Genomic DNA, 14447 nt, shown 5'->3' on the forward strand with positions numbered 1-14447 from the left:
CTTCTCTGTGTTCTGATGCACTAGGATTCTGTCATTGTCATCTTGATAAAAGTATTACCATCAGCACCTAACGCTGTTCTGATCTTAATCCCCTTAGCTTAGCTCACTGGCTCATAGAGTCCTTTTCGTCCTCTGTCTTGTGAAGATTTTAGAGTGATGAATCTTCACGTGAATCCATTGACTCAACACGCTGGGTTCATCTAGATGCTCTCAGTCTAGAAACTTCATTCCTAGGAGGTTATGTCTTCCGCTCTCCTCTTTTTCTTTGCTCTTTTGGGGATTACTATTATTCCGATTTTAGAACTTCTAGAATGGTTCTGAGTAAAACTTTTTTTCCCATGTCGTTTCTATCTCTTTATTCTTGGAAAATGTCCTCAAGATTAGATTTCATCTTTTTTTTTTTAATACACTTTTATTTGTTTAGCCGTGTGGGTCTTAGCTGTGGTATGCGGGATCTTTTCTCTTCCCCTCAGAATTAGTAGATTATTTAATAGTTCCAGGAAGAGTATAATTTACAAAGGTACATTTGAATGATGTTAGGAAGATAGCAAGAAGAATTATTTGCTTAGCACAAAATGATTTCTTTAAATTAAACTTGATAATGTTCTTTCCACTGCAAGTAATTCCCCCCCAAACTCCCTGCCCATCCCTTCTTTACCATCTCCCACTCTCCCTGCCCACCCCGCCACCATCAGTTCCTTCTCTGTGAGTCTCTTTTTGTTTTTTAAGTTCATTTTAGATTCCACATATAAGGGATGTCATATGAAATTTCTCCTTCTCGGCCTGAGTGCCTTCACTCAGTGTGGCACGCAGAATCTTTTATTTGTGGCATGTGAGATCTAGTTACCTGACCAGGGATGGAACTTGGGCCCCCTGCATTGGGAGCGAAGAGTCTTAGCCACTGGACCATCAGAGAAGTCCCTAGATTTCATCTTGTTACTATATTTTTAATTTCTAAGAACTGATTTGTGTTCTAAACATTCCATTCTTTTTTTATTTTTTCTTTTTTGGCTGAGCTATTCAGTTTGTGGGATCTTAAGTTTCTCAACCAGGGAGACAGAACCTAGGCTGTCTGCAGTGAAAGTGTGGAGTCCTCACCACTGGGCTGCCAGGGAATTCCCATGACCTTGGAATTTATGCAATAAATTTTGGTGAGCAAGACTTTGTTGTCTGGAAGGATCAGAAGTAAATTCTGTTATCCAGACTTTACTCTTCATCTAGGCAGTGGATTCTGCCTTGACTTAAAAGATATACTTTTACTAACTGTCACACTCTAGATTTGTAGAAATCAGGTTTGTGGATACAGGTTAAATAAATTTATTACTACTGCAAGTGTAAAGTTTTGCTTTGCAAGTATTTTTGAAGCCAGTCTAAATAGTCTAGTTGATCTTTTTTATTTTTGGCTGCACTGGGTCTTTGTTGCTGTGGTGTGTAGGCTTCTCACCGCGGTGAGTTCTCTTGTTGCAGGGCACGGACTCTAGAATATGGGCTCAGTAGTTGGGACCTACAGGCTTAGTTGCCTTGCAGCATGTGGGTTCTTCCTGGACCAGAGGTTGAACCCATGTCTCCTGCATTGGCAGGTAGATTCTTAACCACCGGACCACCAGGGAAGTCCTTATTTGACCTTTTAAGTTTTATATATATATATAAAACTCATATAGTTTCAGACTACCAGGGAAGCCTGGTAGTTCTATAACTATATATATATATAGGCTTCCCTGGTAGCTCAGACAGTAAAGAATACTCCTGCAATGCGAGAGACCTCGGTTTGATCCCTGGGTTGGGAAATCCCTTGGAGAAGGGAAAGGCTACCCACTCCAGTATTCTTCCCTGGAGAATTCCAGGGACAGAAGAGCCTGGCAGGCTACGTGGAGTCTCAAAGACTTGGTCACAACTGAGCAATTTTCACTTTCATGTTTCATATATATAATTTCCTTTTAAACACTTGATTATTGTGTGTGATTACAGTGAAAGTTGGTGGGAAAATAATAGATTTCAATATATTAACTCAAATTAAGAAATTGTGAAAGAGACAGCTACACCAATTAAATCTATCAATGGGAATTTAATTCCTTGCCACTTAGAGGCCACCAGGAACTCATGTGTGGTCAAACCAAGTTAGGTTTCTTTAGCCTGTTATACTAAGGGAGGACTCTAGCATGGGTGGCTCAGTAACAGGGAGGTGGGAGGGCTTTACTACAGGATTTGTACCTATGCAGATGATTCTGAGAAAACAAAGGAGTCATCACTAGACTGGATGCTAAAGAAGTGAGGGCAGTTCTATGACTGGATAGCTTGATGGTTTCTGTTCAGGAGACAAGGAGATGGAAGCTGGGTGGAACTGTCCTGAAAGAAGCAGGAATTGTCCTTAGGAGACAATGCAGTCCACGGAGACGTTCAGTTATTTTTACAGTTTTAGAAGTTGTGCTCTGGCCATATGAGGCTGTTGAGCACTTGGAATGTGGCTGATCCTATTTGAGATGTGTTCTTCATGTGAAATACTCAGTCCAAAAAGGAATGTAAAATATTTCCCTAATATTTTTTCATTTTTAGCACGTATCGGCATAACTGGACTAGATAAAATACAGATACAGGGTTAGATAAAATATATTAAAATGAACCTCAGCTGTTTAGTATTATTTATTTTTTTGGGCTCCAAAATCACTGCAGATGCCGATTGCAGCCATGAAATTAAAAGACGCTTGCTCCTTGGAAGGAAAGTTATGACCAACCTTGATAGTATATTAAAAAGCAGAGACATTACTTTGCCAACCAAGGTCCGTCTAGTCAAGGCAATGGTTTTTCCTGTGGTCATGTATGGATGTGAGAGTTGGACTGTGAAGAAGGCTGATCGCCGAAGAATCGATGCTTTTGAACTGTGGTGTTGGAGAAGACTCTTGAGAGTCCCTTATACTGCAAGGAGATCCAACCAGTCCATTCTAAAGGAGATCAACCCTGGATGTTCATTGGAGGGACTGATGCTAAAGCTGAAACTGCAATACTTTGGCCACCTCATGCGACGAGTTGACTCACTGGAAAAGACTGTGATGCTGGGAAAGGTTGGGGGCGGGAGGAGAAGTGGACGACGGAGAATGAGATGGCTGGATGGCATCACCGACTCTGTGGACATGAATTTGAGTGTACTCCAGGGGTTGGTGATGGACAGGGAGGCCTGGCGTGCTGTGATTCATGGGGTCGCGGAGAGTCGGACACGACTGAGCGACTGAACTGAACTGAACTGAACTGAACTAGAAAATTTAAAGTTGGGAGTTCCCTGGTGGTCCAGTGGTTAGGACTTGGCGCTTTCACTGCCAAGGGTGAGGGTTGATCCCTAGTTGGGCAGCTAAGATCCTGCAAGATACATGGTGCAGTCAAAAAGAAAGAAAGACCAAAAAAAAAAAAAGGGAGGGAGAGAGAAAGGAAGGAAGGGAAGAAGAAGGAAAAGTGACAGAAGAAAATGTAAAGTCTCGTGTGTGGCTTGCTGGTGGGCTCACATCAGTTTCAGATGAGCAGCCGCAGTCCGTCAGAGGGTCTTGGGTAGGTCATTACCATTAGTTCTGTCTTTCAGTGTAAGCCTTCAGCTAGCCTCTCCCTCCCACTCCTTTTGAGTAGGACTTTCCAGGCAAATCAAAGATTGTCTCATTTGCTTCTGAAAGATCCAGAGGAGCCTCAGGTTAATTACTGTTAGTGCAAGATGATGCTTCTCTTGCCAGGATGCATTTCTGAGAAATTGATGATAAAGGGCATTCTTGCTTTGTGTAGATGTATTTTTTCAAAGGATTCTTTTAAAATGAGACTTCACTATATTTAAAGCAGTATTTCTCAACCTTTTGACACTGTCTAGCGTTCTTGCCTGGAGAATCCCAGGGACAGGGGAGCCTGGTGGGCTTCCATCTATGGGGTCACACAGAGTCGGACACGACTGAAGTGACTTAGCAGCAGCAGCAGCAGCAGCACAGCTAAGTCTTTTTTCCGTAACTCATCCCCCCCAACATTGTTATAGCAGAGATATACTGTACACCAGTTGATATAATATGGATACCTCTGTTTGTCTGTCTATATGTATTGTGCTGTGCTCAATCTCTCAGCCACGCAACCCCGTGGTCTGTAGCCCACCAGGCTTCTCTGTCCATGGAATTTTTCAGGCAAGAATACTGGAGTGGGTTGACATTTCATCCTCCAGGGGATCTTCCCAACCCCAGGGATTGAACCCTCGTCTTCTGGGTCTCCTGCATTGTAGGCAGATTCTTTACCTATTGAGGCATCCGGGAAGTCGTGTGTGTGTGTGTGTGTGTGTGTGTGTGTGTGTGTGTGTAAAATCGTGTGTGTGTGTATGTTTAAAATCTGTGTTTCATATGTAAAAGAATAAGGTCAACCATGAACCAGTTTTTCCGGGAAGGGGTGTGTGTGTGTGTGTGTGTGTGTGTGTGTGTGTGTGGAAGGGGTGAGTGTGTGTGTGTGTGTGTGTGTCCGGGAAGTCGTGTGTGTGTGTGTGTGTACCAATTTTTCCAGGAAGTCATGTGTGTGTGTTTAAAATCGTGTGTCATGTGTATGTTTAAAATCTGTGTTTCATGTGTAAAAGAATAAGGTCAACCATGAACCAATTTTTACCCCATTGGGGAGTGGATAGTTTAGGCATAATAGCTAACATTTATTATATTTCTCAAATACACTTGGTAGTGCTAAGATAACATCAGCGTTAGTGGTGTCTTTATTCTCCCATCGGTTGAAGCCCAGAGAGTTAGAAGAATTCCTTAGTCCTGGCCACATTGCTATCAGAAGAACCAAACTACAACTCGTTTTTAAGATTTTGCAATCTTCTTTCAGTTCAGTTCAGTTCAGACCAAACCAAATACGAGTGTTCAGAGTCTTAGGAAGAATAAAGGATTTGAACACAAGGCACTCAGGAAAGAATTTGATTCCTGTGCCAACACCTGACCAAATTTGGTAGTGAAACACCTTTTTGCTTATTTCCTAATTTTTAGAAGATTACACTTTGACGTGAATCTGCTTTCAGCTTGCTAATTGATATATTCCATGATTGGGAGCTTAAGATCATGATTTAGACTGCCTTGCATTTTATTTATTTATTTTATTTTGGGGCTGCACTGAGTCTTTGTTGCTGTGAGAGGACTTTCTCTAGTTGTGGCCAGCGGGGACTACTCTCTAGTTGCGGTGGCTTTTCTTGTTGCGAAGCACAGGCTCTAGGCGCACGGGTTTCAGTAGCTGCTACTCTATGGGGCTCAGTAGCTGAGACACATGGGCTTCGTTGCTCCGTGGCATGTGGAATCTTCCTGGACCAGGGATCAAACCCATGTCCCCTGCATCAGCAGGCAAATTCTTTGGACCGCCAGGGAAGCCCCAAGCCTGCCTTGCATTTATAATGGAAAATCAGAGGTATCGCTTGAAGGTTCAAGGTCTGGCAGTTCAGAGCCCTTGTGTGCAACGACCACAAGCTGGTTATCAAATGTGCTTGCCTTCTAACCGTGAGAGTAGCAGAGCTTGTTGTAGAAGATTTGTAAGGTGTAGGAAAGTATCAGGACAGAAATTGCCCATAATTCCACTATGGTTGGTTTTTGATAGTTTTCTTTTTGTGCTCTTTTTTTGCTCAGCCTCACTTATGTGAATATATTTTAGAAAGCAAAATCAAGATTGTATTGAATATATAGCTTATATACTGAACAAAGAGGTGTGTGGCTTTCTATATCAATGTAACCATTTCTCCATGTCATTAACTGCTTCAAACATGTTGTTTTGCAAGATAGTCCAGTGAAGAATTAAATAAACTATTTTCCTAGTATTGGGACACTTAAGTTCTTTAAATACATTATATATCCCAATATATAAAATTTTCATATATAAATTTATACTTTGATTTGGTATAGTTAATAAAAGTAGAATTGCCAAATCGAATATTAAAACGTGATCTCAACAAGAGGAGAAACAAACTTATTCTATGTCACTTTTATTATTTGGTTTGAGTTTTTTTTAATATTTAATTTCCCCCTTTCCTTTTTTGTTTTTTTTTTGATAAATTGTCTTGTTAAGTGACTTTTAAATCCCCCTTAGCTTTTCTGTTGTATTACAATAGTCCCTTTGAGGAACTAGTCTTCAGATTATTTGTCTTGAGGATTTTGAATCAAAATAACCATGACTACACAAACATGTCCAATTCAACTGGACCATAAAATTCAATTAACTGGTATTTGCCTGTGTTCGTAGCAAAGGAGCAGAGAAGACTTGAAAATACCCTGAGCCCAGGAGAACCTGCCCGATGTCATTTAATTCAGTGTATAGTTTCATCTTCTTCATGGTTATTAGTTGGCAGCAACTTCTCACTCAACCCAAGATGATCTCTGAAGCATTTTAAAGGAGCAACAGTGCAGAGAGGCTCCTTTCGATTTCATTTCCCCTTTGCAGCCAGAGGAAAAGCAACCTCATTGGGTTTGGGTTTATTTTCCTCTGAATGTAAAGCTGGGGTGAAAAGAAAATTGGAAGGAAGGATGATGGGGGGGTTAGGAGTGGATTCGGGGTGAGTCCGAGTCTCTAGTTCCCGAAGCTCAATCCCTGGGTCAGGAAGATCCCCTGGAGGAGGAAACGGCAACCCACTCCTGTTTTCTTGCCTGGAGAATCCCATGGACAGAGGAGCCTGGCAGGCTACAGTCCATGGGGTCGCAGAGGTGGACGTGACTGAATCGACTTAGCACGCACGCACAAGTCCCTAGTTCCCGATGCTCGCGTGTAGGTTGAACACCTCCTTGGAGGAAGTTAATGAACCTCGAATCTGTGCTGACCCTGGTGTCTTAGTCTCCGTCCTGATTGCAGCTTTTTGTCCCCTTGTCCAGCCTCGCTGGACTGCGAGGCTTCCTGAGTTCTCATCCTGAGCCACTGCTTTGCGTTGCGCATGCATCCCACTGTTTCTGCTGTTTCCATCTTTGAATCCTCTCCACCTTGGGCTTCAAGGCCCTTTTCTCCTTGATGGCCTCTAATCTCTGTCCGTTCTCAGAGCCGTTCTTCAGATTCGTCTTCCTCAGTGTTCCAGACCTTTGACTTCACCTGCCGCCTTCCATTCGGATGATCTCAGAGATGTGAGTGCTGCCAACTTTTTGACTCCTTGCTCACCTTGGTCACCATGGTTTCCATCAGCTTTCTTTCTGGAGCGTCTTTCTCGTTGTCGTTACTGCCCAGTTACTGTTTCTAAATCACAGTTCAAACTGTGTGACACTAGCTTTGCTCCAAAGCCTCCAATGGTTCCCTGCAGCCTCCAGAACTCATGTGAAATTCTTTTTCCTTGAAAAAGGAAAAAAAAAAAAAGGTTTCATGAGATATCATCCACACATCATGCAGGTGACCCATTTAAAGTATACATGTTTTTGGTTTTTAGTATATTCACAGAAGTGTACAACCATCAGCACAATTTTAGAACATTTTCATTTCACGGCAAAGAACTCCCATACCTGTTAGCAGCCTCTCTCTCCAGCTCTCTGGGTCTGAGTAACTGCTAGTCCATTTTCTGTCCTTATAGATTTGCCTGTTCCCGATGGAATTAAATATGTCCACACACCAATGTACAAGGGTCCAGTTTCTTCTTTCTTTGTTATCTGTTGCTCTTTTTGATTATAGCCATTCTAGTGAGTGTGAGTTGGTATCTCATTGTGGTTTTGATTTGCATTTTTCTAATGGCTCATAACCTTGAGCATCTTTTCATGTGCCCGTTTGTGTTGTCCTCCTTAGAGCAGTGTCCATTCAGATCCTTCATCATTTTTAAAATATATTTATTATCTTCATTGTGGTGTGTGGACTTTCCAGTTGTGGGGTGCAGGCTCTCTAGCTGTGGCCCAAGAGTGGGATCTTACCTGACCAGGAATTGGACCCAGTCCGTGGCAATAAAAGAACCGAGTCTTAACCACAGGACCACCGGGAAATTCAGATCATTTTTTTAAAAATTTGGGTTATTTGTTATAATGTTCTTAACACGTCATTCAGATCCCTTCGTACTCTGGCCTCCAATGTAATATGTCTTGTCTCATCTCGAGTTATCACTTCTGTCCCTTCCTGCTCCCAGTCTCCCCAAGCTGACTCTGTGCCTGTGCCTGCCTGAAGTCACATCAGTCTTGTCTGACTCTTTGTGACCCCATGGACTGTAGCCCACCAGGCTCCTCTGTCCATGGGATTCTCCAGGCAAGACTACTGAAGAGGGTTGCCATTTCCTTCTCCAGGGGCTCTTCCCAACCCAGGGATCGAACCCTCATCTCTTAAGTCTTGTGCGTTGGCAGGGCGGGTTCTTTACCACTAGTGCCAGATGGGAAGCCCCAAAGCTACACGAACTCTCTGATGCTCCCTAAATGGCCCGTTCCTGCCTCTCCCCATGCTGCCCCTCTGCAGGACTGCCTGCATCTGCTCATCCTCAAATCGGGCTGCCCCCTTGAATCTCCCATCATTTCAGAGGCTAGCTCAGACGTTACCTGAGGTGGGCTACATTGAAGTGACCCCACTTCTTCTCTTGGGTGTGTTTACCACCCAAGACTGAGGTCCCCAAGAGTAAGGACAGTATCCAACTGTATCCCCAGGGGCTTAGCGCAATTAACATGGAGCAAGAACTTGGTAAATATTTGTTGAATGAACCAGGGAGTTTTTGGAAAACACTTTTTTTTTCCCTTCTGTCATCCACTCATTTAGGATACTGGTAAACGTTTTCCCATCATATTTGCTTTTTGCTTTGAATGATGATGTATTCCTTTAAAAATTCTGATGTAACAAAAAGAAGCAAATAAGGGAAGTGATAACCAAAGAAGGTTGCCTGCACTGTACACTTACCTGGGGTCCAATCTTTACTCCAGCTTTTATCCTGATTGATGACTTTTCTGTGTAAATCCAAGACACACAGAGGCTTATCACATAGCAGCTGTGCCACACGCCCTGTCCTTGATTACTCTTTGAGGTGGAGATCCAACAAGGATTGTCTGCTATGAGAGGTGACAGCTTGCCACATGATCTCTTCCTTGGCCTCCAGGTTTGAACTGCCTCTTTAAGAATATCAAGTCCACCATGTTGGTGTCTTCACCAGTGTCATAAAAAGAAAAAAAAAAAGTTCTAGCACCAAAGCTGAATAGCAATACATTTACCTTTTAAAATGTTTTAAATGGACCTTACATTTGTGATATTTCTCCATCCCAATGATATTTTTTTCCATCCAGATGATGCCTGGCCTGTTAGAATTTGGACTTTTTATTTATTTCAAAAAATTATTTTTGGCCACACCGCACAGGTATGGGAGGATCTTAGTTGCCTGACCAGGGATGTGGAATCTGTGCCTCCTGCAGTGGAAGCGCCAGGGAAATCCCAGAATTTGGATTTTTAGGAAGGAGAGGAGCTGGTGGCACAGCCAAGCAAGGTCAGAATCGACAGATCAACCTAGAAGTTTGACTGCCCTTGAGGTGGCGACAGGTGATAGCCATCTGCTGCTGGTGCTGAGAAATGACGCAGCTGAGATCTCAGCTCCCCGGGGAGCCCAGGCTGGTGCACACGTTTTGGGAGCCTGTATGTAGACCACTCATTTCATGAGGCCAGCAGAGCAGCTCGCAGAACTGACTTTCTCCCTGATTTTGCACAGCTAAGGGACTCTCCAGGGTTGGGGGTGGCGGGGAGCAGGGATAGATAGATAGGGGCGGGGAGCAGAAGAATGCGGAGCTGCTCTGACCCCTTGGCTACGAGGACTCTGGAGGGACAATAGACACCAGCAGCGTTTCACAGGCACCAGACGGACTGTAATTGAAGCAATTTGTGAACCAAAGTGAAGGCTCCTCCAGGGAAGATAAAGGGTTAGGAGGCTGCTCAGTGGCTCTCTCTGGGAATCAGCTCCCAGGCGTCAGGACAAGGCGCATCACTGCTGTTCCCAAGCGGACGTATGGCTAGGCTGGGTGTTCGCGGAAGTATAAGGGGGAAGTCGGATCTAGAGAGAGGCAGAAGATGGTTTTTTCAACGAGGTCTGGGCGCCGGCAGCGGTGCCGCCTTAACCTTGCTCAGTGCAGGCCTGGTGTGGTGCGTGGCGCCCCCTCGCGGCAAGAGGGAGCAACGACGTGTCATGCCTGCCTGCCTGTCTGTGCTTTTTGAATTTTCTTGATAATTCTGTTCCCCTCCTCCCTCCTTTTTTTCCGTGCCCACTCTGGTCCACCCAAGTCCCCCACCTTTCTCCCTGGCCCTGGAGCAGGGATGAGCATCTTCACTGTCTGAAGAAAAAGTAAAACTTATCTTTTGTTTACTTAGAGGGAGAGCCTTACTAATGGGGTCAGACAGGCAAGGCATGAAATGATAAAGATGAAAAGGATGAAAAAACAGAGAAGCACCCCAGGGGATCTACACGGACCTATGCTAACAAAAAATTAACATGGGAAACAATGTGTCAAAATCGTAAGAACCCTCCAACTTATCACTTATCCTGTGTCTTTATACAGAATAAATCTGAAATTGCCTTGGAAAAAAAGATTTTACAAATGTAAGGCTGCTTGAAAATTTCTGAGTTTTAAATATCGGCTCTGACTGATTTTCATGCTGTGTGTCTGTTAGCTAACTTCTACCTTAAAAAAAAAAGTAATGTTCAAATATTTAGGTTTTTTCTTTTTTTTTAAGTTGCCTTGATTAAATGTTGAAGACACATGTTCCCCTTGTAAGAGCCCTTCTCAAAGAGTTCAGGAAACAAGACAACTGAGGGTTGCCAACCCCAGATCAGTACAGTGCGTGTGTGAAGCAGATGGTGAAAATATAAAATACTATAGGTGCTAAAAAGGGAACAGCATTTTTGCACCTCATTAGCCTCTAAACAAACATAAGGATATAGAACACAGTGTTGTTGTTTTTTAATGGCGGTAGAATTTAATGTCTTTCTTTAAGTAATATTAAAAAGCTGAGCCACAGAAGTAAATCGGTGCCAGGAATGAAGTAACGGTTTAGATAAAATGCTGCTGACTCGTCTTATTCATCCCAGCAACTCTGAAACCCTCCCCGGGTCTCCGCTGAGCCTTACTGACCACGAACAGAGGCCAGCTACGGGGAGGGTTCCTCTCCTTTAAAGCGAAACACATGACTCGCGAGCGCGGTGCCAAGTCCCCGGAGCGCGGGGAGGGCGGGCCAGCCCCAGCCCCCCGGCCCGCCGGCCCGGATGGGTGGGTGGGTGGAGGGGTGGGTGGGTCCTCGTATAATTAGCCGGGGAAAGGCAGCCTCAGTCCGCTTCTGGCTGCAGCTCCGACGGCACCGCTGGTTTTCCCTGATCTTCCGAGGGCGGCCTGGCGCGCAGCTCTTTGCTGATCCCAGCTTAGGCTGCGGTGGGGGGCCGCGGGCAAGACCCCGTGCGGCTCCGGCCACCTGCCCTAGGAGGTCGAGGCTCGCCGCTCTCTGCGCTCGAAGGTGCGCCGTGCGATGATGCTGGGCGTCCTCACGATCACAGGTAAGGCGGGGGCTGGCTCTGCTGTATATTCTGCCTCCGTGGCAGGTGGAGGAACCTGCCCTTGGCCTGGGGTGAGGATGAGGGGTGGTGCAGGGCACCCTGATGGACCTTTACTTCTCTCGCTGTGCTGACTTTTTGAACCGGAAGGGCATTCTCTCTTTGGCTCAGCAGGGCCAAGCAAACCCAAAGCTTTCTTCTTGCCCGTGTAGGAATCTTCCTGATGCCCAGGGGAGACCTGGAATGTTTTTTTGTGTGTGCGTAAGGGATTGCACCTCTCGCTTTGGTGGAAGGAAAGGACATCCCCACCTGAACAGAAGATGCATGTTGGAGAGGGGTGAATTTGAACATAGATTGTGACAGCCTAACTGCCCGCTATAGTCATGAAAAAAAATTCTTGTTGAGAAATTGCAGTATTTGGCATTTTGACCTGCTTATTGGAATTTTCAACGAAGGATCATTTAGGGGACTACAATGTTAGCTCTGGTTTATGTGGTGGTTTCAGTAAAGCCATGCTGCTGCTGCTGCTAAGTCACTTCAGTCGTGTCCGATTCTGTGTGACCCCATAGACAGAAGCCCACCAGGCTCCCCCATCCCTGGGATTCTCCAGGCAAGAACACTGGAGTGGGTTGCCATTTCCTTCTCCAGTAAAGCCACAGTTACTATAAAATTAGTGACTAACGTAAGCTTGCTTTCTAGAAATCTGGCTGTGACTGTGAATGATAATATTTCATAGCCATCTCTAGCAAATAAGTTACAGATATCAAACTTTTGGAATGTACTCAGGACTCCTCTGTCATTTGATCTTTTCATGCAGTTATACTGTATCTTCAGTCCTTAGGAATTTGCTTGTTTCCTCCCCCTTTCTGCCTTTTCTCCCCTCATCAAAAATTAAACTCCATCTGCTAATTTAGGTTTATAAGATCAGCTCCTCTCTAAACATTTGAGATCATTGCTCTCCAAATAAATGTTTTCCTAAAAGCACAGTGTACCATTTCTAAGACTTAAATTTTTTCTCAATGCAATTGCCTCTGCAAAAACTTCTCTGGAATTTGAAATGAATGTGAAAGTTTAGTGAAACAAAAAATACCTTTCACTTCCTATAGATTAGCTTGTTTACTTTGAGATTTCCATAGCATTCCTTCCCCAAGTTAACTTAACTAGCGTTTAACTCGTGTGAAAATTTACCTGATGCCTAAAAAAACTTTTTTAAATTATTAGACTATGTAACATTTGAAAATAAAAAAAACCACAAAATTCATTTTTTTCCAGATCTTTAACTTTTCTGTGAATGAGACATAAAAGTGCTAAAGTCTGAGTAGGCTGCCTGGGAGTGTGGTTTGTGGGGTGTCACAGCCGGAGGTGGGGTTTCTATGATCATGACTTTTTCTGGGTGCTTTTTCTGTGTAGTACCGTCTTTATCATATTCACTATTTGATGAGTTTATCACATGCTGAGTTTCCTATGGGGAAGAAATGTCCTTTTTAGCAAAAATTGAGTTCACCAACTTGGGATGCTTGTGAAGTGGAAGTCACTCAGTTGTGTCCAACTCTTTGTGACCCATGGACTGTAGCCCACCAGGCTCCTCTGTCCATGGAATTCTCTAGGCAAGAATAAGTGAGTGGGTGATGCTTGAGGGGGGTCTTTAAAAAATTGGTTCAGATAATCCTAATGGAATGCTAAATGTTGGAAAGGCTGTCTAATTTTTAGAGCAACTTTAGGTAGCTGGGTTGATTGCTTCCTGAGTTTTACTTTTATTACAATGTTGATATGAAGGATATGACAAAATATGGTACTTTTTCCTGGTTAAAACAAAGTATGCAGAAAATCTTAAACGCCAAAGCTTTAATCAAAACAAATAACCATTTTATAGTAGAAGTGAAAATTAAAAAGGAATTTTAGCTGTCTTCTTAAAAATAATTTTATTTATTTCTTTTTGGCAGTGCTGGGTCTTCCTTGCTGTGTGGCTTGGATTTTCTCTAGTTGTGGCGAGTAGGGGCTACTGTGGTTGCGGTGTGCGGGCTTTTCAGTTCGGTAGCATCTCCTTTTGCGCGGGTCCCGGGCTCTAGAGCAAAGACTCAATAGTTGTGGCACACGGGCTTATTGCTCCTTGGCCTGTGGGATCTTCCCGGATCAGGGATGGAACCCATGTCTCCTGCACTGGCAGGCAGATTCTTTATCACCAAGCCACCAGGGAAGCCCCCTGTCTTTTTTTTTTTTTTCCCTCTACAAGTTATTTTACCGAGGAAGATTTGCAATCAGTATTTTTTAAATAGCTGGTCAGAATCTTGAAAAGCAATGTAGACTTTTAAAATTAGCATTCAGGATTGATTGATTAGCACAAGTTTTCTTGTCATTTAGGTATTGCTCATTTAAATAATGTAGGAGAAAGTTACTCTCGGCTTCTTTAGTGAGAAGGCCTTAACGTAAGAATGTATTTCAATTTCACAATTAATAGGAATTGGGCAGGATTGATGACATTTTTGTAGAACTGCTTAGGAATGAGTCTTCATTTTGTAAAGGAGGGAAAGCTGTCACCTAATACTGACTGTTACTGTCCCTTCCCCAGACCTTGTGCACACCCTCCTGAAATGAATAAAACAGACTTTGAAGCAGCAGATGATTGACTATTCACATCACATGCTGTTGCCTCTCCTGAAGTCTTTCCCTCACATTGTGCTAGCAGTGGCCTTGGTTTAAAAAAGTAGAAAAGAGAGACCTCCCTGGGGGTCAAGTGGTTAACACTCCATGCTCCCAATGCAAGGGGTATGGGTTCGAGCCCTGGTCAAGGAACTAAGATCCCACTTGCCATGTGGCATGACCAAGAAGATGAACTTTAAAAAAAAACACTAGAAAATAAGTAATTGAACATGACAGTGATGAAAGAGGTGTCTTCTTTCCACCCGTATATCAGTGATATGGTAGCAAAAAAAAAAAAAAAAGGACTGTTTTGAATTAGGAAAATATCTTTCCTGTTTTCCGTAACTCACACACATTATTGAAACAA

At 43.6% G+C, this 14447-nt stretch overlaps 1 protein-coding gene across 2 annotated transcripts in view; it reads left to right on the forward strand.

Moving 5' to 3' along the window:
* The window catches only part of AKAP12 (A-kinase anchoring protein 12), a 109997-nt gene that overhangs the window by 73070 nt on the left and 22480 nt on the right, over positions 1 to 14447 (forward strand). Inside the window, exon 1 of one of the 2 annotated variants that reach the window (XM_055432981.2) lies at positions 11199 to 11443. The exons of the other annotated variant lie outside the window; for it this stretch is intronic. Within the exon in view, the coding sequence (XP_055288956.2) occupies positions 11416 to 11443 (28 nt within the window). The 5' untranslated portion in view covers positions 11199 to 11415. Of the gene's footprint in view, positions 1 to 11198; positions 11444 to 14447 lie in introns of those variants that run through there. 2 annotated transcript variants of the gene reach the window in all.

The sequence above is a fragment of the Moschus berezovskii genome, chromosome 10, assembly GCF_049115385.1.
Source record: "Moschus berezovskii isolate FMDL1 chromosome 10, NW_MosBer_1.0, whole genome shotgun sequence".
In the NCBI taxonomy this organism is placed as follows: Eukaryota; Metazoa; Chordata; class Mammalia; order Artiodactyla; family Moschidae; genus Moschus; species Moschus berezovskii.